General features: G+C 48.3%; 13 protein-coding genes across 13 annotated transcripts; 9 read left to right on the forward strand and 4 right to left on the reverse strand.

The window, feature by feature from the left end:
- Positions 1–941: 941 nt before the first annotated feature.
- On the reverse strand, positions 942–2,881 carry N7537_010735 (uncharacterized protein; the record flags this gene model as incomplete). Its single annotated transcript, XM_056901789.1, has 4 exons — positions 942–2,327; positions 2,383–2,621; positions 2,673–2,781; positions 2,831–2,881. 4 exons carry the CDS (start codon positions 2,879–2,881, stop codon positions 942–944), a joined length of 1,785 nt encoding a protein of 594 aa, XP_056747076.1.
- Positions 2,882–3,876: 995 nt separating this feature from the next.
- On the forward strand, positions 3,877–5,022 carry preB (alpha-factor pheromone receptor STE2; the record flags this gene model as incomplete). The annotated part of the gene is made up of 1 exon (XM_056901790.1): positions 3,877–5,022. The coding sequence occupies one exon, from the start codon at positions 3,877–3,879 to the stop codon at positions 5,020–5,022; it is 1,146 nt and encodes a 381-aa protein (XP_056747077.1).
- A 622-nt stretch (positions 5,023–5,644) lies between these two features.
- N7537_010737 (amphiphysin) lies at positions 5,645–6,986 on the reverse strand (the record flags this gene model as incomplete). The annotated part of the gene is made up of 3 exons (XM_056901791.1): positions 5,645–5,667; positions 5,719–6,750; positions 6,803–6,986. 3 exons carry the CDS (start codon positions 6,984–6,986, stop codon positions 5,645–5,647), a joined length of 1,239 nt encoding a protein of 412 aa, XP_056747078.1.
- An 845-nt stretch (positions 6,987–7,831) lies between these two features.
- On the forward strand, positions 7,832–9,573 carry N7537_010738 (IscS subfamily cysteine desulfurase; the record flags this gene model as incomplete). Its single annotated transcript, XM_056901792.1, has 2 exons — positions 7,832–8,932; positions 9,151–9,573. The coding sequence occupies 2 exons, from the start codon at positions 7,832–7,834 to the stop codon at positions 9,571–9,573; spliced, it is 1,524 nt and encodes a 507-aa protein (XP_056747079.1).
- A 453-nt stretch (positions 9,574–10,026) lies between these two features.
- On the forward strand, positions 10,027–11,965 carry N7537_010739 (uncharacterized protein; the record flags this gene model as incomplete). Its single annotated transcript, XM_056901793.1, has 9 exons — positions 10,027–10,547; positions 10,598–10,676; positions 10,731–10,847; positions 10,907–11,182; positions 11,247–11,377; positions 11,453–11,550; positions 11,603–11,692; positions 11,747–11,821; positions 11,871–11,965. 9 exons carry the CDS (start codon positions 10,027–10,029, stop codon positions 11,963–11,965), a joined length of 1,482 nt encoding a protein of 493 aa, XP_056747080.1.
- Positions 11,966–13,132: 1,167 nt separating this feature from the next.
- On the forward strand, positions 13,133–14,629 carry N7537_010740 (indoleamine 2,3-dioxygenase; the record flags this gene model as incomplete). Its single annotated transcript, XM_056901794.1, has 2 exons — positions 13,133–13,423; positions 13,484–14,629. 2 exons carry the CDS (start codon positions 13,133–13,135, stop codon positions 14,627–14,629), a joined length of 1,437 nt encoding a protein of 478 aa, XP_056747081.1.
- Positions 14,630–15,308: 679 nt separating this feature from the next.
- Positions 15,309–15,902, forward strand: N7537_010741 (uncharacterized protein; the record flags this gene model as incomplete). The annotated part of the gene is made up of 1 exon (XM_056901795.1): positions 15,309–15,902. One exon carries the CDS (start codon positions 15,309–15,311, stop codon positions 15,900–15,902), a length of 594 nt encoding a protein of 197 aa, XP_056747082.1.
- Positions 15,903–16,497: 595 nt separating this feature from the next.
- On the forward strand, positions 16,498–17,114 carry N7537_010742 (uncharacterized protein; the record flags this gene model as incomplete). The annotated part of the gene is made up of 2 exons (XM_056901796.1): positions 16,498–16,610; positions 16,676–17,114. The coding sequence occupies 2 exons, from the start codon at positions 16,498–16,500 to the stop codon at positions 17,112–17,114; spliced, it is 552 nt and encodes a 183-aa protein (XP_056747083.1).
- Positions 17,115–17,932: 818 nt separating this feature from the next.
- On the forward strand, positions 17,933–18,360 carry N7537_010743 (uncharacterized protein; the record flags this gene model as incomplete). The annotated part of the gene is made up of 2 exons (XM_056901797.1): positions 17,933–18,256; positions 18,310–18,360. The coding sequence occupies 2 exons, from the start codon at positions 17,933–17,935 to the stop codon at positions 18,358–18,360; spliced, it is 375 nt and encodes a 124-aa protein (XP_056747084.1).
- A 201-nt stretch (positions 18,361–18,561) lies between these two features.
- Positions 18,562–19,473, reverse strand: N7537_010744 (oxygenase MpaB family protein; the record flags this gene model as incomplete). The annotated part of the gene is made up of 1 exon (XM_056901798.1): positions 18,562–19,473. One exon carries the CDS (start codon positions 19,471–19,473, stop codon positions 18,562–18,564), a length of 912 nt encoding a protein of 303 aa, XP_056747085.1.
- Positions 19,474–19,918: 445 nt separating this feature from the next.
- Positions 19,919–21,391, forward strand: N7537_010745 (DUF3712 domain-containing protein; the record flags this gene model as incomplete). Its single annotated transcript, XM_056901799.1, has 3 exons — positions 19,919–20,175; positions 20,229–20,653; positions 20,709–21,391. 3 exons carry the CDS (start codon positions 19,919–19,921, stop codon positions 21,389–21,391), a joined length of 1,365 nt encoding a protein of 454 aa, XP_056747086.1.
- A 937-nt stretch (positions 21,392–22,328) lies between these two features.
- Positions 22,329–24,261, reverse strand: fbx15 (F-box domain protein; the record flags this gene model as incomplete). Its single annotated transcript, XM_056901800.1, has 2 exons — positions 22,329–24,050; positions 24,103–24,261. The coding sequence occupies 2 exons, from the start codon at positions 24,259–24,261 to the stop codon at positions 22,329–22,331; spliced, it is 1,881 nt and encodes a 626-aa protein (XP_056747087.1).
- A 1,377-nt stretch (positions 24,262–25,638) lies between these two features.
- On the forward strand, positions 25,639–27,105 carry N7537_010747 (caspase family protein; the record flags this gene model as incomplete). Its single annotated transcript, XM_056901801.1, has 4 exons — positions 25,639–25,921; positions 25,979–26,783; positions 26,851–27,020; positions 27,080–27,105. 4 exons carry the CDS (start codon positions 25,639–25,641, stop codon positions 27,103–27,105), a joined length of 1,284 nt encoding a protein of 427 aa, XP_056747088.1.
- Positions 27,106–27,994: the final 889 nt, after the last annotated feature.

Raw genomic sequence — 27,994 nt, forward strand, 5'->3', positions numbered from 1 at the left:
ATGGAAATATTCTCACCACACTTCCCATTTATATATTTTAAGACTTCTACTATAGGAATACATGCTTACCACTTCACTGCTTCCCTTTCTTTTATTTATAACCCCTTTTTTTCAACCTTGTTCATTATATATTTTCGGATCAAAGCATCCTTCCGTCATGGTCAAGTTGAATCCATCGTAATGTTGCTAGGCATTTTTGCTGTTGGGCAACTTGATACTGTAGATCACGTCGCCATTGTTACTAAGCAGAGTGAAGCTATCGGGGTGGCTCACTTATATTTTGTGTGGTACTACTTAGCAGGTCGGAATTCTCTCTTGGGCCAAGCGGCATTGACCACTTCAACGGCCAAGAGTTCTCTCAAAAGCATCATCAGCTCGGGTACTCGGCCATTGATATGCTACAACCCCATGAGAAGTCACCATGCCAAGTTGTTTGTTATCTAGAAACGATCGACTCCGTTCCTCGCAACTGACCAGTCTCGAGAGATTCTGGTCCATTCACTCTCAACTCGGAGGTTAGGGCCCAACGGCCGAAAGTAACATACGATGAGAAAAAAAACTATTGGTGGAGGTTACGTATAAGGCGAAAAGCAAAGAATGAGCAGCATTCAAGCGAATTTTGCTGGCTCTTCTCCGAGGGCTTGGGTGCCGCCTGGTCTACACGGAGTGGAGTATAAGAGGTAGATCTATCTTGTACCCCTTACAGATACTTGGCAGAGTTCCCTTCCAACGAAAGAGACTGCCCGATAGATATCCTAGTATCTATGCTATCCCGCCAATACATGGCACATGGGCCAGGAAGTAAAAAGGGAAAGGAACGCGAGTCTGTAGAAGAGAAGAAGACAGATCTTCCCATAATCTAGTTATTTCATAACATGGGGGAAAAAGAAAGGGTATCTATAACCAAGATGTCTAGTCCACGATGCTCAGCATCCGGTAATTCATGCCACACTCTCCTCCAACCCCATTCCACGCCCGATTTTACGAATCAATGCTCGCTTGAGAAGAGCTTCACGTGCAAGACTCCGTGTATGCCGCGACCAGGAATCGACACCAATAACACCGCGGACCAGCGCAGCCTGCAACGCATAAAGAGCTTGCTGTATACCTTGCTCCTCAGCAACCAAATCATATAGCTGTTTGCCTACCACAGTGGGGGCGACCAGGACATCATCAATTGGAGGCAGGCCGGACGGAGTGTCTCCAGGAGTAGCGGAGGTTGAAGGAGCGCTAGATGTGGAAATAGACGTAGAACGGGCCTGTGCGTCTGCGATGGTGGCGTCGGCGCGATGGATGGATTGCTGGAGGACAGTAGTGTTGGATTGAAGGGTCGTGTGGAGAGTATTGAGCGTCGAGAGTTCCCCCTGCAGCGTGGCTATGGCGGCATGTAGGGATCGTGATTGCGAGACGAGGGATTGCGCTGCTGTGTCGGATTGTGCAGCGTTAGCGCGGAGAGTTTCCGCTAGTGTCTGGGACACGGCATGAAGGAGTGCATCTTTCTCTGGGTTTGGTGGGATGGGAGGCGCTGGTCCCGCGGGTGAGATTGAGGGTAGCTCGACTTCAAAAGGAGAGGTTAGAAGATCGGGTGTGTCGGCCTGCGTAGGAGCTGCTGGGGGTGGACGGGGATAATTGGATGGGTATGGAGAATGTTGAGGATACGGAGGACCAGACGGTTGCTGGTGTGGTTGATGGGGGACTTGCGGCTGCAGAGGCAAGTGAGCCCCCGCGGCATTAGTTTGAGGATGGACCTGGCCTGATATACTAGACCCAGCTCCATGGTGAACCGGCACTCCGCTGTTCCTATAATGCGGTGCTTGACCATGCGCCAACTGGGGCGGAATTGGCTGTCCCGCTGGCTGATGGGTTGGTGGCTGTGACAAGGGACGTGGGCTGCCTATCTGTCCTCCAATTTGGCTTGGAGGCGCGTAATACTGGTATGGGGGAATTCCTGGACTAGCCAATTGTGTGGATAAAGACGCTCGACGAGGATCTTGCTCTTTTGGTGGGAGGGGAGGTAGTGGTGGGGGAGATCCATACTGATCAGCCGTGTGCCGTTGTTGTTGTTGCTGGCGAGCATCTTGCTGCCGATGCTCGCCAGCTGCGCCTGGCTTCGGCGGGGGAGGAGGTGGATTCTGGTTCTGGCCTGTAGGCGGAGATAGAGGCTGAGCTTGTCTCGAAGATCCGACACCGGGTGGAAGGGGAGGTAATGGCGGGGGTGTTTGGGTAGCTTCCGGCTGAGGCTGTGGCACTTGTTGCCTGTATCGGACCGGTGGCTCCTTGGCAAATATATCCTGCAGAATAGAAAGAAGGTCGGCGATGGTAGATCTCTGTGAATATAATGGTTAGCAGTCGTCTGTCAACCCATATCTTGCAAGCACTAACATCCCATGCTTCGGCCCAGTGTGCCAGATAGTGATGGTACACCTGTCCCTCCAGCGTCACATGTTGCCCAACTCGGACAGTCATTTCCTGTGTTGGGGTCACATAGGCAATTGGTGGCTCGCGTGGGTATGTATTTGGAATCCAAAGCGCAATGGGGAATCGGTACGTCGTGCCTCGGAAGGTGACCGGCAACGTGCCCACGAGGTGAAGGAGGAGGGCCGAGAACCCTGTCTCGTAGGCTGTTGGGGTATCAGAAACAAGAACTTAGAATTTACTTGGGAGGTACTCACTATAGACATCTGTTCGAGGGGAAAGCGAGGGGTATTGGGAGAGCGCATTGGCAACATCGTGGTAGGTCCGGTTTGGGTCGCGGTAGGTCTGTTGTGGATCATAGTGATCCTATGGGGTTTAGTAGATAGATAAGATGGAGATTTTGGGTGAGACCAACTTTGGACAAGACACTATACAGCCAATTCAATGTCCTCTGAGGGACCGCCATAGCTCGAGTGAATGGGAAAAAGGGTTGGAGTCGCGAGGTTTCCTCTTCCCCGCAGGTTTTCTTGGCGAAGGGCCTTAGTCTTGTTTGTAATTGTTGTAAGATCTGTTTAAGATATCTAAGATATACTTAAATGTAGAACATAGCAATTTCTTAGTCTCCGAGCTATGGATAGCTATAGGATACATAAGAGCTATAGTATACATGATCGGGTCCGCGCCCAGGTGTCAACACTAGGGCTCCCAGGGCTTACACCTTACACCTTACACCATTTCACCATTTCACCATTTCACTATCTTGCCTCGTTTTTGCCCTTCATATACGAATACACGTTCAAGTCTGAAACAAAAAATATCATTCCTTTTTCAGTTGACGGTTTAAGACAAAGGTTCTCGAGGAGCGAGACTCGATAACTGATAGGCTGGGCTGTGAATCAGAGACCGCTGTCTTACATGAAACCATCCAGGCCTCATCAAGACTCTCTATCTCCCAAGACACATCCATGGGATCCTTGAATCCTTAAATCCTTGAATCTCTAGAAATCCCCAAGTCGGGGCATCTATCCTGGAAAGCCGAAACAAAGAAACCCTTGACAACCGAGCCAGTGATAGACGACCACAGCCTATTTTGAGGCATTCTGAAGATCTCATGCAACATCATCACCGATTAATATATTTCTAGACATTCATGGGCCACTTCTTTGTTTCACTTAATATTGTTCTTCCTATGCCCTTAGTATTGTTCTTTTCTACTACAATGTAGGGTCTCATAATAGATTTGGACCCGGTATTGCCTTCGCCATTGTCTGTCTCGGATGACGCTGGCCATTCACCCTGATTATCTTGATACTGCTAATGATTTATATTATCTATATCTTTAGTCTTCAAAAGGCTTTAAAACACTTCGATCCTTGCTCTGCATACTCCTGACCGGCTTTCAGAACTACCCATGTGAACGGTCTTTCAATTCCTACAAACTGAATTTCAAATTTCGGGGCCATGGCGGCGACACCATCTCCAAGTCCTCCATTCGATCCATATACCCAGAATGTCACATTCCACCTAGCGGATGGCAGTGAGCTCCCCATCCCAGTACAAGCACTGGACGTCTTCGTCATGTACAATGTCCGGGTGTGCATCAATTACGGTTGTCAATTTGGAGCGTCATTCACCTTGTTGGTGATTCTTCTGCTTTTGACCCATTCTGACAAGCGCCGTTCGGCGGTTTTTATCCTGAATGGTCTGGCCTTATTCCTCAACAGTGGGCGTCTGCTTTTTCAAGTCATCCATTTCTCTACTCCATTCGAAGAAGTATACCCATTCGTCTCCGGCGACTATTCATCCGTGCCGTGGAGCGCATATGCCGTTTCCATCGTAGCTGTCGTTCTCACTACCCTGGTAATCGTCTGCATCGAAGCATCGCTTGTGATTCAAGTCCACGTGGTTTGCTCTACACTACGTCGTCGATACCGGCATCCCCTCCTGGTGTTATCTATCCTGGTCGCTCTGGTGCCGATTGGATTTCGCAGTGCATGGATGGTTGTGAATTGCAATGCCATCATTACACTCAACTACATGGCTGGTATATGGTGGATAGAAAGCGCAACCAACATCTGTGTCACCATCAGCATCTGTTTCTTCTGTGTCATCTTTGTCACCAAGCTCGGATTCGCCATCAAACAGCGCCGCCGACTCGGGGTGCGGGAATTCGGTCCGATGAAAGTTATCTTCGTCATGGGCTGCCAGACCATGGTTGTCCCGGCCGTCTTCTCTATTATCCAGTACTACATCACTGTGCCAGAACTGGCCTCCAACGTGGTGACCCTAGTCGTCATCTCACTCCCACTCTCGTCAATATGGGCCGGTGCCGCCCTTGAGCACTCACGACGTTCTGGAAGCCAAGATCATCAACGCCGTCCCAACTTATGGCGGGCTCTTGTTGGCGGTGCCGAAAGTATACTGTCTCCCACGAAAGATAGTCCAACGAGCCTGTCTGCCATGACTGCTGCGCAGACTCTGTGCTACTCGGATCATACCATGAGCAAGGGCTCACAGAACTCACGGGACACTGATGCTTTCTATGGAATAGCGGTTGAGCACGATATTTCGATCAATCGAGTTCAAAGGAACAATTCAATTGTGTGATGGGACACACCGCTCGGCAATTCAAAGATATCCTTCCCTTTCCTTTTGACGTACATGATTCTGGCTAGAAACCGACTTTACTTGTCATGCCTTTTTTCTCTCTCTCCCATTGCGGGTTTTATACAAGTTCAACATTCCTTTTATCTCAATCGGCAAAGTGTAGATGCATTCTTAATACCAAGCCACCAAGCCACATTCATTCATTCATCTTCACTTTTTACTGTTTTCAAGAGTTGCAATTGCATTGCATCTATGGATGGATGCATTGTAAATCTAAAAAAACTAGATGAAAGACCAAAAGCTTTCCCACGCCCTCCCAGATCTTTCTCATTGATACATGTCTATACCGAGGGACCGATTCTGCTATAAGTTCAAATGGAATCTCGACAGTAAAGAAAGAAGTATACCCATGGAGGTTGGATTAGAATATGTATGAAGCTTGTGCAAAGAGTACAGCCAAATCTACTGAAGGCGACAAATAGCGAAGAGCCGAGTCAAGTGAATTAACAATACAAAAAAAGGGGAAAGACACAAATATTTACAGACGAAACGCTCTATGTTCAGAACCACATGTGCGCCATAGCAAAAGGAGAAGAGCTAGAACGTTAATAATATCCCGGTGCTAATTCAATTGCACATAGTTGGCTATATAAAATGTTAGCAAATGCACTAAAACAAAAGAGCTATAACACTTACCCGGAAACTGGCCCTCCCGACCTGCAATTCGCCCAGACCACCATTCATTGGTATTTTCGGTGCGCTGGGTAATCTCGATAACATCACCAGCCGAGAATCCAAGATCACCGTGTGCCTGAGCCTCGTAATCATAAAGAGCGGTAACAGTCTCAACCGGCTTACTGAGATGGGACGGCTTCGCCCGTGGAGGAGGCGGGGCAGGCTTGCTCTTGGCGGCAGAAGAGAAACTGCCTGTCGGACTGGGACTGACGGCGGCAGACGAATAAGGTGGTGGAGGGTTGTCATCGGTGGCGGTGGATCCGGAACGGCCTCGGCCGATGGAGCTCTTGCTATCGGCTCCCTTGCCCGGAGGGCCCAGCTTGGATCCGGAACGGCGGACACCTTGGGTTTTAAAGTGCACAATGGTAAGGGCTTCGGCTTGTTCCTGGATATTGCCGCGCTTCTGCTCAAAGGCCTCTTCAACATCGAGTTTAAGATTGAAATAACTGATGTTCATGCCCTGCATTCGTTCGTGGAGAGTGTAGAAGACATTGAGTTGCATATAGTAGAAGGACTGGAAGAGCGGGCGGATGAACTCGGCTTCGAGGGCGAACAGCTTGGGCAGTTCGTCCTTCAGCAAATCGTTGTAATAGTTAAACTCCTGGGTTGCCTGCTCAACATCGTTCTCGGCTTTGTATAGTGCTTTCTCGTCTTTGAGCGATTTGTCCTTCTTCTCTTCCAGCTTCTTCAGTGTCGCGTTGCGGCGGTCAAAGTCCAGCTTCTTGTGATCACGCTTAACCGCAACCTTCCGAATCACCTTGATCACCTCGAGCAGTTGGTCGGCAGGGCTGATAATGCGGGTGTCGATCATCTCCAGCTCGGGGGCTAGAGCCTCTTGCAGTTCCTTGACGATGACTTCATATTCCTCACAGGCCTGAATGCCCTCGGCATTTCCTTCGAATTGGTAGGAGGTGGGATCGGAGGCGCGACCGGAGATGGGTTTGTAGATTTCAGCGATTGCTTTGGAGAATTCGATTTGGTGGTTCAACATGCCTGCGCACGCGGTCAGTAACGAGGTGTGAAAGGTTGAGGATGAAAGATTCACCATTAATGGCAGCAAAGTATTTCTTGGACTCATCGTGTAGCTTCTTGGTCTCTTTCTCGAGCTCATCAAAGCGGCGTTCGGCATCGCTATAGACAGCATCCTTGGTATGCTCACCAATGTTGAATTTGACCTTGAACTGTTGTGGCGCACGCACAATGCTCTTCTGGAAACCTTTGAAACTCATGATGTAAATAGGATTAAGGAGAGAGGTAGGAGACGAGAGAAAGTGCCAAGGTGGGGGGGGGGGAAAGAAGAAGGGCGAACCCGAACCTTTTCAATGACATAAGACTCTGCCAACGTTGTACGGAGCTGATGTCCATTGTGGCTGTACATATTTCGCTTTTATACTATTTCACACTATTTCGGACTTTTTTGGACTATTTTATACGCTAATACTCTGCCTTATGATCCTGTGGCGCATTATATTCAAAATTAGGCACCTGGATTATTATTATCTCCATATTCCCTGTGGACATACTACTGTAGCTTCTATGCTCTATAGAACATACATAGTTACCTATTATAATACATAGCCTAGAACCTTGAACAGTCACATCCATCTCTACACTCTACAAAGCAGTTTCTCCCCGGCAGCCTTACCCGAGAAAATCCCAAGAACCATGAAATTAAAAGACCCCAGTCCGATCGTCATCATTGGGCCATCATTCCTTTGGGACGTGCGGGGGGTAACTTGGCAATTGGAATGTGAGAATACCATAAGTCAGAAGAGGGTTTTCAAACTGATTAATAGAATATCATCATAGCTAATTATCATAAAATAGAGAAATGAATATATGTTATAGTCCTGGAAGTGCTGGAGAATGGGGAATGGGGAATGGAGAATATATCTGAAAGGGGAAAGCTCCATACCTCTGTGTTGCCTTAGGCATCACGGATAAACCTAATTGGGAAATTCCCGAGATCTTTAGTCATTGAGAGATGCCGCCCCGGGCGGTGATAACAAAAAGTCGGGGTTGTGTTTCCTTCTTCATCCCACTTCCAAGGATATTGGCACATATCATCTTCATAATGACAAGTGCTGTTCCTACTGCTTGGAGACAGGCGTCTGCCTTCTCCAGGCGCCTTTCAACCTATGGTTCTCGAGCTCCTCGAGTCCTCGCCACCGGGCTGCGCGGTGCTCGGTCTTACGTCTCCGAGACGAAAGTTGGCCAAGCTCAGGTCAATATCGAGACTGCCATCAAAGAAGAACAAAAGTCATTCATGAACCAGTCCCATATGGCCCCCCAGAATGTTAAGCTGCCCGGCTCGGCAACCTCTGGTGACGCTGCGATGAGCCCGTCGGCCGGCATTCTGAAGCAGGCCACCGTTATGGACCAGGGCACCCGTCCCATCTACCTCGATATGCAAGCCACCACACCCCTGGACCCCCGGGTTCTGGATAGCATGCTTCCTTACCTCACCGGTATCTACGGTAACCCGCACTCGCGCACACACGCCTACGGTTGGGAGTCGGAGAAGGGGGTCGAGGAGGCTCGCGGGCATATCGCCAAATTGATCGGGGCCGACCCCAAGGAGATCATTTTCACAAGTGGTGCGACGGAGAGCAACAACATGAGTCTGAAGGGTGTGGCGCGGTTCTTTGGCCGCTCGGGAAAGAAAAATCACATCATCACTACCCAAACGGAACACAAGTGTGTGCTCGACAGTTGCCGACACTTGCAGGATGAAGGATTCGAGGTGACTTACTTGCCAGTTCAGAGCAATGGTTTGATTCGCATGTCGGATCTTGAGGCGGCTATGCGCCCGGAGACTTGTATTGTCAGTGTTATGGCTGTCAACAATGAGATCGGTGTGATCCAGCCAATGGAGGAGATTGGCCGTCTCTGCCGGTCCAAGAAGGTGTTCTTCCACACCGACGGTGCCCAGGCCGTTGGAAAGATCCCGTTGGATGTCAACAAGCTGAACATCGATTTGATGTCGATTTCCAGCCACAAGATCTACGGTCCCAAGGGTGTTGGTGCCTGCTTTGTGCGTCGTCGCCCCCGTGTCCGTCTTGATCCTCTCATCACTGGTGGTGGACAGGAAAGAGGTCTACGCAGTGGCACCTTGGCCCCTCATCTGGCAGTAGGCTTTGGCGAGGCTTGCCGAATTGCCGCCCAAGATATGGAGGTAAGCTTTCTCCCTCGTTCTTTTATATTTCCTATTTCCATTATTGCCACGATTTCTATGCACTGCAATAAACGTCTATTTGGAATCCTTGGGAGATTACGTGTTCTTTGGGCACGGTATTCAACTCCAATGATGTCAACTGCAGGCATAATGAGCTGGCGGACCCATGAACTTGAATTTCAGCCCGTCTTCGAAATGATAACTGACTGATCGAACAGTATGACACCAAGCACATTGATCGCTTGTCTAAACGTCTGAGCGAGGGCCTCCTTGCTATGGAACACACCACATTGAATGGTGACCCCGAGCACCACTACCCTGGCTGCGTGAACATCTCATTTGCCTACGTCGAGGGTGAATCTCTACTGATGGCGCTGAACGACATTGCGCTGTCATCGGGCAGCGCCTGTACCTCTGCCTCCCTGGAACCTAGCTACGTGCTGCGCGCTCTGGGCAGCAGCGACGAGAGTGCCCACAGCAGTATCCGTTTCGGTATCGGCCGATTCACCTCGGACGAGGAGATCGACTACGTCCTCAAGGCTGTCCAGGCTCGTGTATCTTTCCTACGTGAACTGAGTCCGCTTTGGGAGTTGGTGCAGGAGGGAATTGATCTGAACACGATCGAATGGAGCCAGCACTGATCATATGAATCTTGATTTGAGAAAAAAATCCCACTAGGGATGGCGTTGAAGTGTAACAACATCGGATTTGTACAGACTGAGAATAATCACCTCGCAATTAACTACTCTCTACCTTTCTCTTTAAGCCCTTGATGCCTTGTACGTCACCCGCATTGTCTTAAGCTTCTCTCTGAGGTCATAAAAGAACATTTGAGTAAGTTTCGCAAGTTTTATAGCCCTCAGGTGATCAATCCTTAAGCCAAATAATGTTTAATTAGCCTCAAACTATTCCTCTCGGCCCAAACCCCCGTAATCTGAAGGTGCTTCTACTCTTGAGCAAAGAAGTTAAAGGGTTTATCTACCGAGAGTCAATTCATAGTTTGCGCTTGATTCCTGTCCTTTTAAGATGGCCTTGGTTGTGGAAAAAACCAAAAAAAGAAGACACAATTTGGAGAGAAAAGAGCTATACCGACAATGCATCTATTCCTCATCCTTGGCACACTTTGGAGTAATGTGGCCACTGTAGCTGGTCACCGACACTCTGAGCTTCGAGTCGTGACCTCTTCCGGCTTTGTGAACGGAATATATAACGATTCTGCACATACTGTACGGGCGTTTCTTGGAGTTCCATATGCCGAGCCCCCAGTTCAAGAGCTGCGATGGGGACCACCACATCCCAAATCACCACCCGGCAGACCCATCGATGCATCTTCCTTCAGCAGTCCCTGTCCACAGGTGTATACGTACTCCAATGAGTCCATTTATAGTGTTCTTCCGTCTATGATATGGAACTCTGGCGACATTTCTGAAGACTGTCTGTATATGAACATCTGGGCACCTTCTTTCGAACATCGAGGCTACAGGGGGCTGCGCAGAGCAACAGTCATGATGTTCATCCATGGCGGAAGCTATGATATAGGAGGTAGTTCGGTTAGTTACTACGATGGCACGAATTTAGTACAGAATCAGGATGATCTGATTGTTGTTACCTTCAAGTAAGGAGACGCTGAGTTTTGTCCATTCATATCACTAATCTGTGGGTTAGTTATCGACTCAATGTCTTTGGATTTCCTAATGCACCAGACATCGACCCGTCTAAGCAAAACCTTGGGATTTTGGACCAGGTAGATCTTGAAAGTGTATGGTTGATAGTATGGATGAACTGACCAGATATTTAGCGATTGGCAATCGAGTGGGTTTATGAAAATATAGCCAGATTCGGTGGTGATCCAGATCGAATTCTTCTGTTTGGTCAATCTACTGGGGCTTCCTCAGTTGATATCCATTCATACGCAGTGAGCACCTTTCTATGTCGGGACTTCTCAACTATCCCCAAATGGCTGACCTCTGATAGTACCCAGACAATCCTATCGTTAGCGCACTTGCTCTTCACTCCGGCACTGCTCCATTACTGACAACAGCTTCCGATCATCAAAATTGGAATGAGCTGTCTACTGCTATTGGATGCGGCGTAGGAGCCGGGTCCTTCCAATGCATGAGACAAGCCCCAATGATGAAGATTGTCGAAACAAGGACCAATGGAAGTTATAGCTTTTGTCCCATTGTGGATAATGTCCTCGTCTTTTCCGATTATTCCGCTAGAGCTAAAATGGGGAAATTGGCACAATTGGTATGTACTTGACGGTGATCTTTCTTTTTGTATCTTCCTGGGCTTACCATGTTTGGAACCCTAGCCAACATTAGGAGGGAGTAATGAGCGTGAAGTCACGGCTTTCTTGCCGTTAAGTCAAACATCCGTTGATGAGACAACAATCTCTATGCTCAGTCAAAAGATTTATAACTGTCCCCTCCGGGAATCTGTCAGGTAAGAGCCAAGAGGGTTCCCACTTTGAACCGCTCCAACTACATGTATTGGTCTAATATTCATCGACGAATGTAGGATTCGATTGAGTCAGCACGTGCCAACTTGGAGGTATCTATACCATGGGAACTTTAGCAACGTCAGCCCAACTCCATGGCTTGGGGCATACCACGGGTGTAAGAATTAACCAGCCCTTTCCTTGTTCATTTTGATTTAACCGCATGATAGCTGAGGTACCTCTTGTCTTTGGAACCTATGATAAGTCCAGGGCGATCCCTCCGTCTGCCAGGGAAGTCGAAGTCAGTGAATACATGCAAGGTAAACCCTTCTAAGATGAAGGCCAGGCGTTGCCTAGATTTACAAATTTCCTAGGAGCTTGGGTTGCATTTGCCAAGGACCCTTGTATGGGACTGAGCGAGTATGGATGGCCACAGTTCAGCTTTGACGGTAAATGTGATTGTCTTGTTGTTCATTTCTCAGTCTGACCATCATATAGAGCCTACCTTGATCAATATCGCACTGAATAACACGGTCGAGGCAATATTTACTTCTGCTAGTCCGTGGGATACCTCTTGTGAAGCTCCCACTTGATCTGAGTTATGAGTTTTGGTATAGTTCTATTGTGGTACAATGGTACCAGGTGTTTCCAGACTCATTTGAAATGTGTTCCATGATTATTTACCGAGCTTTGCAGGTATATATGTGGGTGTGACACCGTTATGAAGCCTGTGCTATGTACCTTGGGGGGGGGGTTGTTACTATGTATATACCTCGGGCCTCGGGAATACAATATTATTAAGCATAGATGCCTTGTGTATTAGGCATATATATCTTTATGTGGTTAACTATTGTTGGGAGAAAGATAGGAAAGAGAGAGAAAAAAAAGTACGGTGTAAATGTAAAAAATTAGAATGTAGAATGTAGAATATATCATAAAGTCATATAGAATGAGGTCCAATCTAAATACCAGCCATGCATCCCCCTTCGATCAAGGTTGACGATCCTGAGTGAAGCGAATTCGAAGCCAAATTAAGCGAAAAGGCGAAAATGCCCGAAAATGCCTCAATTCCCGTGTCTTTCCCGGGTTAGGCCCCTTTGACTCGCACTCAATTTCTTCTTCGCTTAAATTGCCACTCCACTTGGGCCTCGCGGATGCACCCAGTCCATCTTGGCAGACTATCATTTGATTGTATAGCCATATAAAATGTACCTAAAATCTACTTAATCTACTTGAGTTAACTATTTTCGATCGACCGACTGGACTCTAAAACTTCCCCGGGGTCCTCTAAAAGAAACATCTTCCCCCCCCCCCCCTCTCTTCCTATGTCGGAGTTGCCCTCACCTTATGATTATCTTCCTTTTTACCTTGATTAGAAATGGTACTGGTACTTACCTTCCAGGGATCCCCGGTGAAATTACGTGCTCTGAAACTCGGTCCGATGAAGGGAAAACTCTGACTATTTAGCCATAGAATGTTATTTGGAGATTATAATATTATAATATCATTCGGTGTCAATCCTTCTCTTCCGTCATCCTCCGCAGAATTTAGCCTGGGGAAGTCATACTTTGGATTCCGGATCGTTCCTGGTCGGACCTTTCTGATCTTTTTGATCTTTTCTGGTATAATCCATAAATCCATATAATCCATATAATCCGCCCGCTTTTCGCCTTCTCATCTTCTCCAACTTTCATTCATTTTCATTCATTTTCATTACCCTGAAAATCCTTGAATCTCAGGATTTCTGTGGCAACGGGACTATGTTGCCTCCCGTGCCAAATCCTTCCGAGTTTGGAATCACTCCCGACTATGGTTTCCTCTCTCCAGAACTTCCCTTGGAGGTTCTCCCCAACCCTTACTATGCCGAATGGGAGAACATTATTGGGAATCTCCACCCTTTGATATTAAGCAAACGTCTACAGTCTGTGGTGGATCATCTCCCTATACTTTCTGTCACACGCCTACAGACAGAGGCTGAGTGGCGTCGTGCATATGTCATACTGGTCTTCATACTGCATGGCTATGTATGGGGTGGCAATTCACCCACAGAGGTACAGGTCCATCCTATTCATCTCCAAAAAGTAGATGTACTAATGATTTTCTTTTTCAAGAGGATTCCACCTCAACTTACAGTTCCCTTATTCCAAGTCTGTGAACGACTCGAATTACCTCCCGTGGCAACTTATGCTGGAGTCTGCCTTTGGAATTACAAGCCGATCTTCTCCCATGAGCCAGCCACCAACTTGGAAAACCTAGCTTGCCTACAAACCTTCACTGGATCTCTAGATGAACAATGGTTCTATCTAGTTTCAGTCGCCATAGAAGCACGTGGGGCCCCTTCTATCCCCGTGATGCTGAGGGCCATCGCCGCGGCCCGCACAGGCAACACCCAGATTGTAACCGAGTGCCTGCAGCGACTAGCGGAAACTATCGATGAGACCAACACCCTGCTGCAGAGGATGTATGAAAATTGCGATCCATATGTCTTCTACAACCGCATACGCCCTTACCTAGCTGGAAGTAAAAACATGGGTGATGCCGGATTGCCAAACGGGCTGCTATACGACGATGGCCACAACCCCGAGTACCGACAGTATGGAGGAGGCAGCAACGCCCAAAGCTCCCTCATTCAATTCTTCGACATTGTCCTCGGAGTGGAACACCGACCAACCGGTACAAGTCGCAAAGACAGTGAGAGCACTGGAGACACCAAGTCACGAAATAGCTTCATTCACGACATGCGCACCTACATGCCTGGTCCACACCGGCGATTCCTGGAGCAGATTGACTCGATAGCAAATATCCGCTCCTTTGTCGAGGCGCGACGTGGAGACTCGGCGTTGTGCATTGCCTACGACGCATGTCTAGCCATGTTGCGCGTTCTACGCGACAAGCATATTACCATTGTCTCCCGCTATATTATTCTGCAGTCCCGCAGTGCACGTCAGCCTTCTCAATCTGTCAACCCAAGCCTCCCAAAAACGACGAACCTTGCAAGCGCGACTCCAACCGACAAGAAGAAGCTGCGTGGTACCGGTGGCACGGCACTCATTCCGTTCCTGAAACAAGCTCGAGATGAAACCGGGGAGCCTGCCATTGATGCCTGGGCACGACGGCTGCTGAGCAATGGTCCTGCAGACAAGAAGTTTGCTTCGCTGAGCAAGGTTGGTGAGCAACCAGATGGTCATCTTGAGGTTGTCGGTCTCTGTGGCACATGGACAGCTGAAGAAAATGAGGGTGGAATTTGTCACTGGTAGTGGTACACTTTCTTTCTTTCTTTCTTTCTTTTTTTTGGGGGGGTTTAGTCTTTCAAGCGTGGCATTGCATGTGGATTTATGTACGCCGTACGCGGCGACTTGGTATTTGGGAACTTGCATTGAACTTATGGTTATTAGTATGCTCTATCAACTAGGCGTTGTGCAATACAAAGGATTTTTGCATGGACAATATTCTCATGGACTTGTAGATCACATCACACAGGGATATCACACAGAGAGATCACACAGAGAGATCACACAGAGATATTACACAGAGAGATACCTGTACTCCTGTACTGCATGTAGTAGTCAATACAACGTTGTAGAAACTTCCAATCCCAGCTGGAAAGAAAACCTGGCTTCGATATGACGCTCGACTTGGAACTCACGTGGTATGACATCATTCAATGACGTAGTTCATCATGATAGTTTGTTGAACTTCAGACAATCTTGGAAGATCTGGAAGAGGTTGGAGAAGGAGCTAGAATATGGGGATTGGATAATATAGATTATGTATATAAGGAAAGAACTTTCCTGCCATAACTTTCATTTTTCACTACTTTATCATTCATTCTTCAACTATCTATCATCTCTTCATTACCTACTACTATCATCTACCATCTACCATCTACCATCTACCATCTACCATCTACCATCTACCATCTACCATCCAACCATCATGTCTGACAACACCGGCAATGCCTCGACTGGTCAGTCGTACATCGACCAAGCCACTGGTCTCGCTCAACGCGCCATGGGAACCGTGACTGGCGACTCTTCCACTCAGGTAAGCATCCATTCTAGTCCCCCAACACCGTACCACAATACCAACGCATCTCAGACCAAGGGTGAACGCAAGCAAGAGGAAAGTCAAGCCAAAAAGGATGCCTCCCACACAACTGCCAAGTTGGGCCCCTTCACCGCCGACCCGAACACTGGAGCCGTTGCCAAAGACGACCCCAAGCGCGACACAGGATCTTGGGACCAGACCGTTGGCTCTGCCAAGGAGTCGGTCGGCAACCTGATCGGAAACGAGAACCTGCGCCGCACCGGAGCAGAGCAGAACGCCGCCGGCAAGGAACAAGAGGCTAAGGGTCAGCTCAAGGACTTGGGTGAAGGTATTCAGAACCGCGCCCAGGGTACTCTTGGATCCATTGGTGCCGCTGTCACTGGTAACCGCACCGAGGAAGAGAAGTACCGTGATATGCATGACGAGGGCAAGGCCCGCCAGCGCGGTGCTGAGGCCGATATTGCCAAGAAGGGTGGTGCTTAAACATGACTTGGAGATGACCTCTTGAGTTCGGGTTTTCTCACACTTGGTATTCGATGACGATTTTTACGATGGCCTTGCTATGATATCCAAATTAATGCCACGTTTTTATTTTACTTTTTACTTATAACTGTGCAATGTAGATGTAGTTTCACGTATTGAAAGGGTGAAGCCACCACAATGACCTATAGTACCGTCTTGGGGCTCTTCCATTCTCTCTTTTTTTGGAGGGCGAGACAGTATCGTATTTTGGCTATCTTGGATACACATGTGAAAGTTACAGGGATCTGTAGTACATCTATCAAGTTTCTCTATGCACTACGACGGTATTTACTACATTTCCCCGCAAAGGATCAAATTCCCCGAGGATCTGACCGATTAGCACCTGATTTTGGCCGAGGTTGGACTGAAAAGATCTAGAATCATCGAAATTAATTTAAGTGATGATTTAGTGACTGAATGTTGTCTCAGACTAATGCGGAGAGATTCTTCCGATCGGCGGGCCAAGCAGGTTAAGCATTTGATATACTGATAGACTCTGCCCTATCTAGACTGTATAACCATTTCGCCCTCTATTTTCTTCTCTCCACTTGACAAAATGAAACTCGCGACAGTTTTCCTCTTTGCTGCCACAGCCTGGGGTGCTCAACACCATCATCGACGAGATACTACAGACAATGGCATCAACCTGAGTGCAATCTCGAGCGCACTGTATTTGACTCTTTTTCTAAATGTTTTTTTTTTCTTTAAAAAAAATAACCTAACACTTTTTACAGAGAGGGTCTGGTGGCCAACCAAACAACCACTGCAAACTTTGCCAATATCTCGCCGCCGCCCAAGTCTCTCATCTCCGAGATTCTATCTGTTGTGCCCGTATCCGTCATCTGGGAACTCATCAACCCAGCAGAACGCAGTTCCCTCGCCAGTCAATTCAAGGCTGGCACTACCCCAACCTGGTACGGCGCTCTCCCAACGGATGTGAAAAACTATATGTCGGTGGTCAAGTCGCAGATCTCCGGGGGAGCATTGACGGCCACAACGGCCGAGATCCACGCGGCAGCAAATACAGGGACTGCAGCGGGAGCCACGGTGACCGATTCCAATCCCGGAGGGCCGGTGAGCTCGACCTCTAAAGGTGTGGCCGCGCAGCCGACGGGGCTGACCGTGTCGGCGTTGGGGGCGCTGGGAGTGCTTGGACTAGCACTAGCTCTGTGATGGAAAGATCCACATGAATTGCGTACGGGGTACTTCGTACAGAGTAGATATGACTATGACAATGATGAGAGATGTTTCCAAAATCCAAATATTATTTCCTTTTTCTCTTTATCTTTTACTCCGTACTCGTAGATCTATACGATGTACGTTGGTGGAGTGCAAGGTAAGACCGTTACATTAAGCACATGCTTCTTTTCTTATATAGATTAAATTTTAATATGAAAGATGCAAATGGCATCATAGTGGAAAGTATCCGCATAGTCCTTTTAGATCTATCCGTCTATCCGTATGTAGGTATGTATGTATGTAGTAGAACAAGATAGATGGCTGTTGCCGATCACTACTAAAGCGAACCTCTCCTCCGAAGTGGACTTGGTCAGAGCGGGCATTTGAGACAAGCAAATGGGACTAATCTGAAAAAAAAAAAAAGAGAGAAAAGGGCAAAAAAGGGGATCAACCCGACGATCTTCCACTAAAAGCCCACATTGCTGGGGGCGGAAGAGGGGGACGTGTGGGGGAAATGTTCGTATAATCTGCGTATTGGATTCTCTTCCTCTCTTATTCGTCATTGGCTTCCTACAGATACACTTCATCTATCTCTCTCACATGGAATTGCTTGTTCCCTCGGCCTCAATCTAACATCTAGATCGTGTTCGGGGCTAACGGCCTCGGACAATTTCCTAGTACTTTGTACGCTAATGAAAGTTGCATTTACGGAAATACAGATCAGCTTGTTTATAAGGCACTGGATGTTTATACCATCTTCTTTGCCCATTCCTCACTCCATTCAATATAACAAATAACAATAAAACAACATAATGCGTTTCTCTCGGATTCTGTTCCCCTTGGCCCTGGCCCCATTGGCTCTAGCTGCCCCCGAGGCTCGTCCCAATCCTGTCGCTGCACCAGCCCCGGTCGCCACTGGTGGCCTACTCGAGGAGCTACCCGAGATTCTGAGCGGCGTACAGGGCCTCTTGACCACCGATAACCTCAACAAGCTGGATACTATCCTGGACGGTGCCGCCAAGTTGCTTGCCGCCGATAATATCGATATCTTGCAGGATATCTTGACCAACGCCCACAGCTTGTTGACTAAGAGCTTTGTCGGGAACACAACTACCCTCATTGAGGATGCCACACCGGTATGTACTGCCCTTGCTGCTTTTGGCTTGGGTGCTATGCTAATGCACTATAGCTGGTTGATGATATTTCCAAGCTTCTGGGTGGTATACTGGGATCACTGTGAGGGGCTGATAAAAAGAACGAATCATGACAATTACTATAGCTATCTGGTTTTATGTTTTATTGCACGGATTGAAAGCATTTCTTGAAGGAGTATATGTATCTACACGGAAATACAATGGAACCGTCAAATCATACAGAACAGAACAATCATGTCTCTCATTAACGGGTATATACAGAAAAATTAGAAAACTAAGAATCATTCTTAAACCTCCTTCCCATCGATCGTCTCCTTGAGTCGATCCTGGTAGAATTTCAAAGGGTATGCCCGCCATTTATCAGGCATCGCCGGATAAAGAGCGACCGAGAAGCCCATCCAGGTGCGGTAAAGGGCCCGAGTGGTCATCGTCGAGCGTAGACCGTAGGCATCACGCAGACTCGGGGGCAACATCTCAATCGTAGTCACCCGCAAGAAAGGCTTCAAAGACTGCACCCAGCGCGGCATATCGTTACTTTCACGAAGGTCCTTGGCAAACTGAGCCGCATCCGACGAGACAGTCAACTGATGAACCTGATCATCCCAATAAGACCAGAATGCCTGACGGGATTGCGGCCAGGTACCGACGGGGAGACCCAGACAGTTCACGAGCAAGGCATACTCGCTGTATGCGCGCTGGGCACTGGCATAGTCCACGCGGCCATATACACGTTGATAGAAGTCGGTCGCGGTCGCGTACAGCGTCGCTGCCATCCACAACTGCAGCGGTGGATGCTCAGCGAAACGATTCGAGCGACCGCTGCCCAACAGGGGCGGATTACCCTCCTGCAGGAGATCGATGAGAACTTTCCGCTCGCTGCGGGTACCAAAGACCAAGCAGGAGATATAGCTGATATTGGCCTGGAGAGCATCGATAAGCTCAGTGGCTAGCTCTTTGTGGCCGCCGTGGTTGGCGCCTGCCTCACGGATTGCGGGCATGGCAGCTTGTAGTAGCAGCGTCGCGCCAGATCCTGCAAAGAGAATGCCCTCCTGGAGCATTTTGGGGAGGACCTCTAGTTGTTCTAGGGCATGGAGACGACCTGAGACATTGGAGATATTGCTTGCGGTCGCATCGGAGCCACTTGGAAGGTCATGGGACTTTTCGTCCACTGGGGAGACGGGAGATGGAGGGAAAGACATGGTGAGAGAGTTGGTCAATCTCGAATAATTGTCAAGAGTTTATGATCCCATTAATATCAGAATCTTTCTTCCCCAGAAAAACCCCCCGCAAAACCCCGAGAAACCTCCCAACGTCTAAGAGTGTTGATCATCTCGGCCCATGTGAATAGTGTCGCCTTTCTTAGGAATAAGCCGCGGCTGGTAGCAGATCGCCATCTCCTGAAGCGCTGATCCCTTCCCTCTTCTGCGTCATTCGCCAAAGAAAGCAATCCTGCTCCGACGAGTAACCCGCTTTCTTCCTTTTTGATCTATTTTTTGGGGGGGTCTTTTTCGTACCCACGGGGTCCCGCTTCGGTGTATGGAGAGGAGATGAAGTCCGGGGGTGCTTTTGCGCTAAGATACATATACGCAGAATCCTCCCCTCCCCCCTTTCTATTCTAAAGGTCAAGTCGAGATTGTTGCGATCATGGGCAAAAATACAGATACGCCAGCATATCTGACTTCGGATGATGCCAAATATACCCTAGGTATTCATCGTGGGCCATTGATATCCAAGGGTGATGATGAAGGCGCCCAACTTGCACAAGTCGAATCGACCGGAGGTCTGTCATTGGAGACCAGAAAGTTGAAGCGCACCGAGAAGTTCCAGCGCCATTGGAAGCGATTCTGGTGTCTGCATCTTTTAGTGACTATCATCTTCCTGGCGATTTTTCTGCCTGTCTTGTGAGTTGCAATGCTTTGAACCCCCACAAAACAAATGCTAATTGCAACTATAGCTTCCTGGTTGCCATTCCAGCCATCTCACAAATGGTCGTCAATAAGTCCGACCTAGTATTAGTCAATGCCTCGGTCCTAAACCCGCGACCGGACAAGATTGAATTGACCCTGCTGTCGGCATTGGACCTCAAAATTGCACTGCCAGTGCGCATCGAGCCGATCACATTGAATCTGTTCGTGCGCGACACCGGCGCAGACAATGCATGGGGTCAGGCTAACCTCGACGGTAAAGTCATCAAGGGTAACACGACCCTAGGCGTGACCAAGATCGAGACGCCACTGACCAACTTGACCACCTGGGATGAGTACGTGCACAATGTGGTGTTCGAGAAGGAGACGGCACTGTCTGTCAGAGGTGTGACCAATTCATACTTGGGTGTACTCAAGTCCAAGGTCACTATGGACAAGGATATTATGTCACCAGGTAAGCCGAAGAAATCAAATCATAACTCAACAGTCAAGCTGACTTGATGATCCAGTGCTGGACCAATTCAAGAAATTCACCATTTCCGACAGTGGACTCATTCCGGCCCTCGAAGACGGCACCAACCTAAGGGGGAATGTCTCCCTTCCCAACCCGTCAGTGTTGACTCTTGATATTGGCACACTCGTCCTTGACGTGAAGAGCGGTGACCTCGTTATTGGAAACGCCACAGTCAAAGACGTCACCATCAAGCCTGGAGACAACGTCTTCCCTCTCACCGGAATTCTCGACATACACACCATGATCGAGCATCTCGGAGAGGTGCTCGCGTCACAGGCAAAGGCCATCAAAACCGGCAACCTAGCCCTGGACACGGTAACCCGAACGGTCACCTGGAACGGCACGCTGGTGCCATACTACACCGACGTGATGAAGCAGCTAACGCTGACGGCCAATGTGCCAATTGCCGATCTGATCAAGAACACTGTTCACAACCTGCTCAGCGGGAATGAAACCCTCACAGATATTCTCAAATCAGGGGGCGAGACGAGCAAGCTGCTAGGAAACCTTTCGAGCGGTGATGACGGTGACTCCGGAAGTTCAATACTATCTGAAACCTCCGAGCTTGCATCTAAGATGAAGACGAATATTGGGGTGCGTGATATGTTCCGTGGCACAAATCCGGTTAAACGGGATTTAATCATCAACTCACTGGCTGGACTGTACAAGAAGCTGTGAGATGACGATCCCATTTCACTATGACTTTTTTTCTGTTTTCTTTTTCTTTTTCTGGCATTTATGTTTCCTTTTCATGTGGTCTCCGGATCCCGGATTCTGTGTACATGATTGCGAGATGCTCGCTGATGCCTAGACGATACTTGATTCCCCCTTTGGGTTGTGGCAATGGTTCTTTTTTGGAAGGCGTTGTGGGCATGCGTTGCTATCTTTCTATCTTTAGAGATGAAGATAGGTCTTAAATGTTCTTGTTTTGTTTTTTTTTCCTGTCGACTCCATTCCTGGGGCAGTGCATGGGCGAGTGTACTTTTCTGTATACATGGCTGCGTGTCCGGGCTGAGTCGGTGCAGATGATAATGCATAAATTATAAATTATATGATGATATGAATGGATTTGGTCCTTGTGTATATGTGTAATTTATAGGCTTGCATATTTCATTGCCATCAGGTTAGCAAAAGCACTTGATAAAGAGCAGGTTCATGCCAAATTGGATTTATCTTTGTCCAAATGACTTGTCCCAGCGGCTCCGTGTCTTTTAATTAGGTAGCTTATTGGATATTCAAATATTAATCAAGGAATTGGGGGTCCACTCTGTAGATGTCAGCCTCTAAGGGCTTCATGGTTGTTGTAGAATGGAACACATACAAATATAGGGCGGTGTTACTACTTCAATTGATGCCCAGGGCACCCAATTGACTGCCAGCAACGCTCGATAATAATTCTGAAATGAGGCTTGCTACCCAAGGCCTCCTACGTGCCCGAATCGTCATTAGTATTGTTTAGTGCTGAAATGGGAAGCATGCACAACCTCGTATACAAAGTTTACTTTTGAGCTGATTCCAATTTTAACTTGTTTTTGTATTAATATTGGCTATTGATAATGACCTATCGTGTATCTGGCCCTGTCTAGGTTGAATTACGGTACGAGACTTCCAAAAATCAATCCCGTATCTCATGCAGATAGTACCCGCGTTTGATACCCATGTAAAAGGGTGGTGCTTCTTCCACCAAGTTGTTTGAAGGAAAATACGGAGGTGGTGGCTTCAGCGTCGGCGGGAACAGTTCCCCGGGAGCCTGGTACTCTGGAGGGCATGTAGCAGTGGGCAGAGGCCCTGTAATAGGAATTCGAAAATGAGGATCAAAGCTAATGAGGATAAGAGCTTGCTGATTAGGGGGTAGACCAGGGGCGTCGATCGAGTAGATGATCGAGCGTTCGTCTGCAACGCTCTTCACAGATCCAGTGCGTGGGCCTGGACAGAGCAATGATTGTAATGCAGGCGGGGCATCTTCTGGAGGCCACATGCACACGCCACGACACTCGAAGCGTTCCTCGGAACCTTCAACAGGAAAGCCATATTGGTCCACCTGGGTGGGCTGGAACAGGCGGTTGCGAGGTCCCTCAATTCCCTCCTCGTCAATGGGACATTTGCGCTTGCGTGACACTGTACGCAACCGGATCCGATCTCGAGACCGTAAATTATCACCGACAGGGTCATTGACAATGTCGACAAAAGTTGACGCACCGAGATGGTAGCTCCTGTGTTTGGTACGAGCTGCGATGAACTCCTGTCGCCTGGTAGAGCCAGACTCGTACTCGGCATGGTAATGCCGCCGTAGCCTCTTTGCAGGTCGCTCATCATAGGGGTGGTCGTTCTCAAGGTCATCATCCATAGACACCCACGAGGGAGTTTCGAAGGTGCCTCCTGAAAGAGGTGCTAGAGCTTCTTCTGGGGTAGGAAGTCGCTGTGTGTAGTATGTACGGTGGTTTTCGCTCTTGCCATCACGCCACTCACGGCGGCACTCAAGTATAACTGGTCGGCCAGTCGTCTCATCCTTACGGATTGAAAGATCAGTCCACATCTCATTGATCGGGCCTTCTTGATGTTCTCGGCGCCACAAGCGACCGTTCCATTTGCGGCCGTCTTCACGAGGGGCGTGGCAGAACCAATGGTAGAAAGAGGAGTGTACTTCATCGTCATCTGCAGCGACCTGGGTCGAAACTGCATAGAGATATTCATCATGTATCTCAAAACACAATGTTTGCCCAAGATCGCCATCGACCACTCGGTCGAGAGGGAAGTTAATAGACTCATCCGATTCGAGGTCCAGACCAGTGATAGACCACACACCATCCGAACCATCGGCGGCAGTAAATGTGCCATACCAAATGTAAGATCCACAGTGCCGCACAAAAACTGGTGCGGATGCTGGGATCTCCTCATAGAGCAGGAAACGTCTCCTGTCCTGATGGGCTTCCCGCCACGCCATATTGACCACGAGTAACGCGTCTTCGGTCGCATTTATGTCGGCCACTCGGAAGACTAGAATATCATCGGAGTAACTCAAGAGCGTAACCCGATCTTCTACACCGGGCTCTACGGGACCGGTTTCCAGCAATCGAGGGATCACCTCACGGAGGTCCATGACACGCTCCCTGAACGCAGCACCATGCACGTACAACAAACGAATCCAATGGTCAGAGCGGTAGCACAGATATCCCTGGTTGTAGAGGAATTCGGCCCCATAGCCTACGCAAACCACCGAGTAAGGGTCTGCCATCGCAACAGCCTCGTGGATAGCAAGCCGATGCCCGACGGCTTTTCGAAAACCAGACTGAGCCACTAGGGCAGCCTGACCTTCTTTGCTGTGGCGTAAAAAATTCTGTAAACTGGGATCAGCCTTGTAATTCAAGCAGGGGTTGGCTTGGCCTTACCTCGACAGTTTTCCGGGCAATCTGTTCGCTTTGCGATAGAGAATAGAGAGCACGACTGGTGCGGCTGAGGTTCACAAAGTCACGGTCGTCCAGCGAGGTCGCGATCTGGTAAAACACATCAAATGGAAGAGTATCCAGACTCTGTATAGTAGTCGTCATAGTGAAATAAGTGGTCAAATAGTCTGTTAAAAGTGGTCTTTAAGGGAGTGTCTCAGACAAAATGGCAACTGCCATAGGGGGAAAAAAACAAAACGAAGTCCATATCTCAAAATTTCATAAGGAAGGAACGAGATTTATGTTCCAGAAAAGAAAGGAGACAGTAGGGAAAGAGGAGGTGTGAGGCTCAACTCTAGGACATCCATAGACGTCGCAAAGGGGAATAGTGCCAATGAAACCCATGGTAACCCCTTCGTACTAAAACCTTGGAAGCTCTAAGAGCCGCACAACCTTGACCGAAAATGGAATGATTTATTAATTAGAACCTTGGAACCTTCCTCCAAAAAAAAATATATAAAAAAAAAACTATGACCTCCGGGGCTATTACGAGTAAGAAAGTAAGAGTAGATCCCCCCCGGATCACGGAATCGCGCAATTTGGCAGGGGCTCAATCCTGTTGAGCCTCTTCTGGTTTTTTGTTTTTTGTTTGTTTCAGATTACGACCGAGAACTCCGAAAAAAATGCGGCTCATCCGTCTTCATTGGGACTAAGACTCGTGACACGGATTAGGTGGGGTCCGCAAGTCCGTAGTATCCAAGATCCTTCCAGTCCTAATCCTATCGGATCTTCGGTGCATATACGGGCCCCCGGGTAGCAAAAGTGTGAATAAAGAGCTACCACAACTAGCGGTTACTACATGTAGTAATACAGACGTTATCCGTGCTTACGCCAAGTTTTCCTCCATTGAACATCATGATAACAGTGTTATTGCACTCCGTACAGAGCCGCAATGACGCCTCTCTTCCAAGCCACCGCCTCAGAGGCAAATCTCACGTACGCCCTTTATGCAAGTTGCCCAGGTCTATTCTTGGTCTAGTTCTTACTTATTCCATAACTGACTAACTTACTTCGAAATGTTTAACTAGTTAACTAGTTACTTTTCTTGATTACTGATTACTTGACTTATTGTCTCTTTTGGAAAAGAATCAGGTGACGATGCATTTAGTCACATGATTAACGAAAAGTCGCTGCCTAACTTACAGCCGGCTTTTCCTTTGTTTCATCATTACATATTAGATTACACACGTACCGAGTAAACTATGTAACTACCATTGGAGTGTCATTCAATGGGAAAAACCTGAATTAGAGTGATTTACCTGCAGCCCTAATGGTGGATCCCCCAATATCCCCCAATCTGGAGAAGTGTACACTCTATATACATAGAAATTGCCCCGGGCACACTTGTCCCAAAAGGAAAGCGTAAAGGTCCTAATTTGCGTGACCCACCCAGTCAGCCGAATTACTTTTAACCTGTTCAACTTCAACTTCACCTTCTTTTCTCCCTTTCCATCGGGAGATATTTATAACGTCTTCAAAAAGATGTATTATCCACCTCCGGTTCCCCCTCCAGGACAAGGGGCACCCCCATGGGGAGGATATCAACAACCTCCCCAATGGCAACCCCCGCCTCAGCCCTATCCTCCTCAGCCCTACGGTTATCATCAACCCCAATCATCTTATCCAGGTCCTAACCATTCCCCCTACCCACCATCACCTTATCCTCAGTATCCCCAATATCCTCACTCTCCTACCCCACCATACGGCCACACTCCATCTCCTCGTCCTCCCTCCCACCAGCATAGTCTGAGTGCCCCTCAAAATGGTAAAGTTCTTCTATATGCCAAAGGAAACTTTCGCACCGGCACTAACCATCGAACAGGATTTCCTCGTGCAAATTCCCCGAATCTGCCCCCAACCCCACCCCAGAATTTTCAGCAGTTCGGTGGAGGTGCTCCCTCTAACTACAGGTTCCAGTACTCGGCTTGTACCGGTCGCCGTAGGGCTTTATTGATCGGGATCAACTATGCAGGACAGCCCAACGCACTGAAAGGCTGTATCAACGATGTCACCAACATGTCCAACTTCCTGACCCAGAGATTCGGGTACAAGCGAGAGGACATGGTCATCCTCACCGACGACCAACGGAATCCGATGAGCCTTCCCACCAAGGCCAATATTCTACGTGCCATGCAGTGGCTCGTCAAGGATGCCCAGCCTAACGATTCCTTGTTCATCCACTTCTCTGGCCACGGAGGTCGTACTCCCGATCTGGATGGAGACGAGGACGATGGATTCGACGATGTCATCTACCCACTGGACTACCGTGTCGCCGGTCACATTGTCGACGATGATATGCATGCCATCATGGTGCGTCCACTGCGGCCCGGAGTGCGATTGACAGCGATCTTCGATTCGTGCCACTCGGGTACTGCACTGGATCTGCCATACGTCTACTCGACGCAGGGGGTTCTCAAGGAGCCCAACCTGGCCAAGGAGGCAGCTCAGGACTTGTTCAGTGCATTCACTTCGTATGGACAGGGCGATTTCTCCAGTGTTGCTTCAACGGCCATTGGGTTCTTCAAAAAGGCAGTCAACGGCGAATCGGCCCGTGAGCGCACCATCATGACCAAAACCTCCCCGGCCGACGTTGTGATGTTTTCAGGGTCCAAGGACACACAGACCTCGTAAGTGGCGTTAGCTTTAAATTTTAAAGCCCAATAAATAAGAAACCCAAGCTAACCCCGGAAACAGGGCGGATACATTCCAGGACGGACAGGCGCGTGGTGCATTGAGTTGGGCGTTTATTAAATCACTGCAACAGTGGCCACAGCAGAGTTACCTACAGCTGCTGAACACGATCCGAAATGAGCTTGAGGGCAAATACTCGCAGAAGCCACAACTGAGCTGCAGTCATCCCCTCGGTGAGTTTTTTTTTTTTTTTTTTTTTTCAGTGTGACGCCAGCCAGCTGACTCGAGATAGATACCAACCTCCGCTTTGTGATGTAATCGGGGAGTTCACCTTGCGGGCACTTATGATAGGCACGATCGAAATGTAGCAAATGAATCAGCTGAGATGACTTTCCGACTCCCGAGTTACCGGTGCGGGGAAGGCCAGTACATATGTAGGTTACAATATTGTTTAGTTTTGTAACAAAGTAATATGGCTAATATGTACTCCGTACTCCGTACAAAATAATACCATGGAAAACAAAAGAAAATGTATAATATAGTTCAATAATAGTTCGGAATACGATGCGCCGTCTCCCAAGGTCCGAACTTGTGGGCTCGTTTGTGGCTATGGTTCTCTTCTGTGCTCCAGGTGGATCTCTCGGCAAAACTCAATGGAAAGTGGGTTTCTCCCTTATGTTGTAGAGACAGAAGATATCGATGACTATATAATTAATATTCTTTCCAGTATACATTTACCTGGTGCTTAATAGTAAATGTCTCTGGTATTTCTCTGACGTCTTTAATGTCTCTGTTTCATTCGGTTTCTATAAAAAAGTATAGACCCATGGCGCCATCCCCTCCCCTGAGCGGAAATCGGACCAATCAGCAATCAGTAATCCACAGTTCCCGGTGGGAACCGTGGATGGACTGTCTTTGCCCCTTGGTAAATGTCGCAACATGGGGCTATTTGTCGTCTTTGTTGCGTACGAGGACGTGGGGGATAGGAATGCTTCTACCGTAAAGAATGTACGTAGTACCCATACTATGTATATGTAGCATTACGTCCACGGGTATGTAACGATCGTGGCTTTGTTCTGCCGCGTCATTGGATCGAAGACAACGTGTAAGATCTTTTGAGACATCGGATCACCCCACGGTCTTCCCACATGGATGGCCTTCTGTTACTGTTCATACAGCAGATCATACTGTAAATAGTAATGTTCAA

This window comes from Penicillium hordei, assembly GCF_028827395.1.
Source record: "Penicillium hordei strain IBT 12815 chromosome Unknown utg000006l_segment0_segment0, whole genome shotgun sequence".
In the NCBI taxonomy this organism is placed as follows: Eukaryota; Fungi; Ascomycota; class Eurotiomycetes; order Eurotiales; family Aspergillaceae; genus Penicillium; species Penicillium hordei.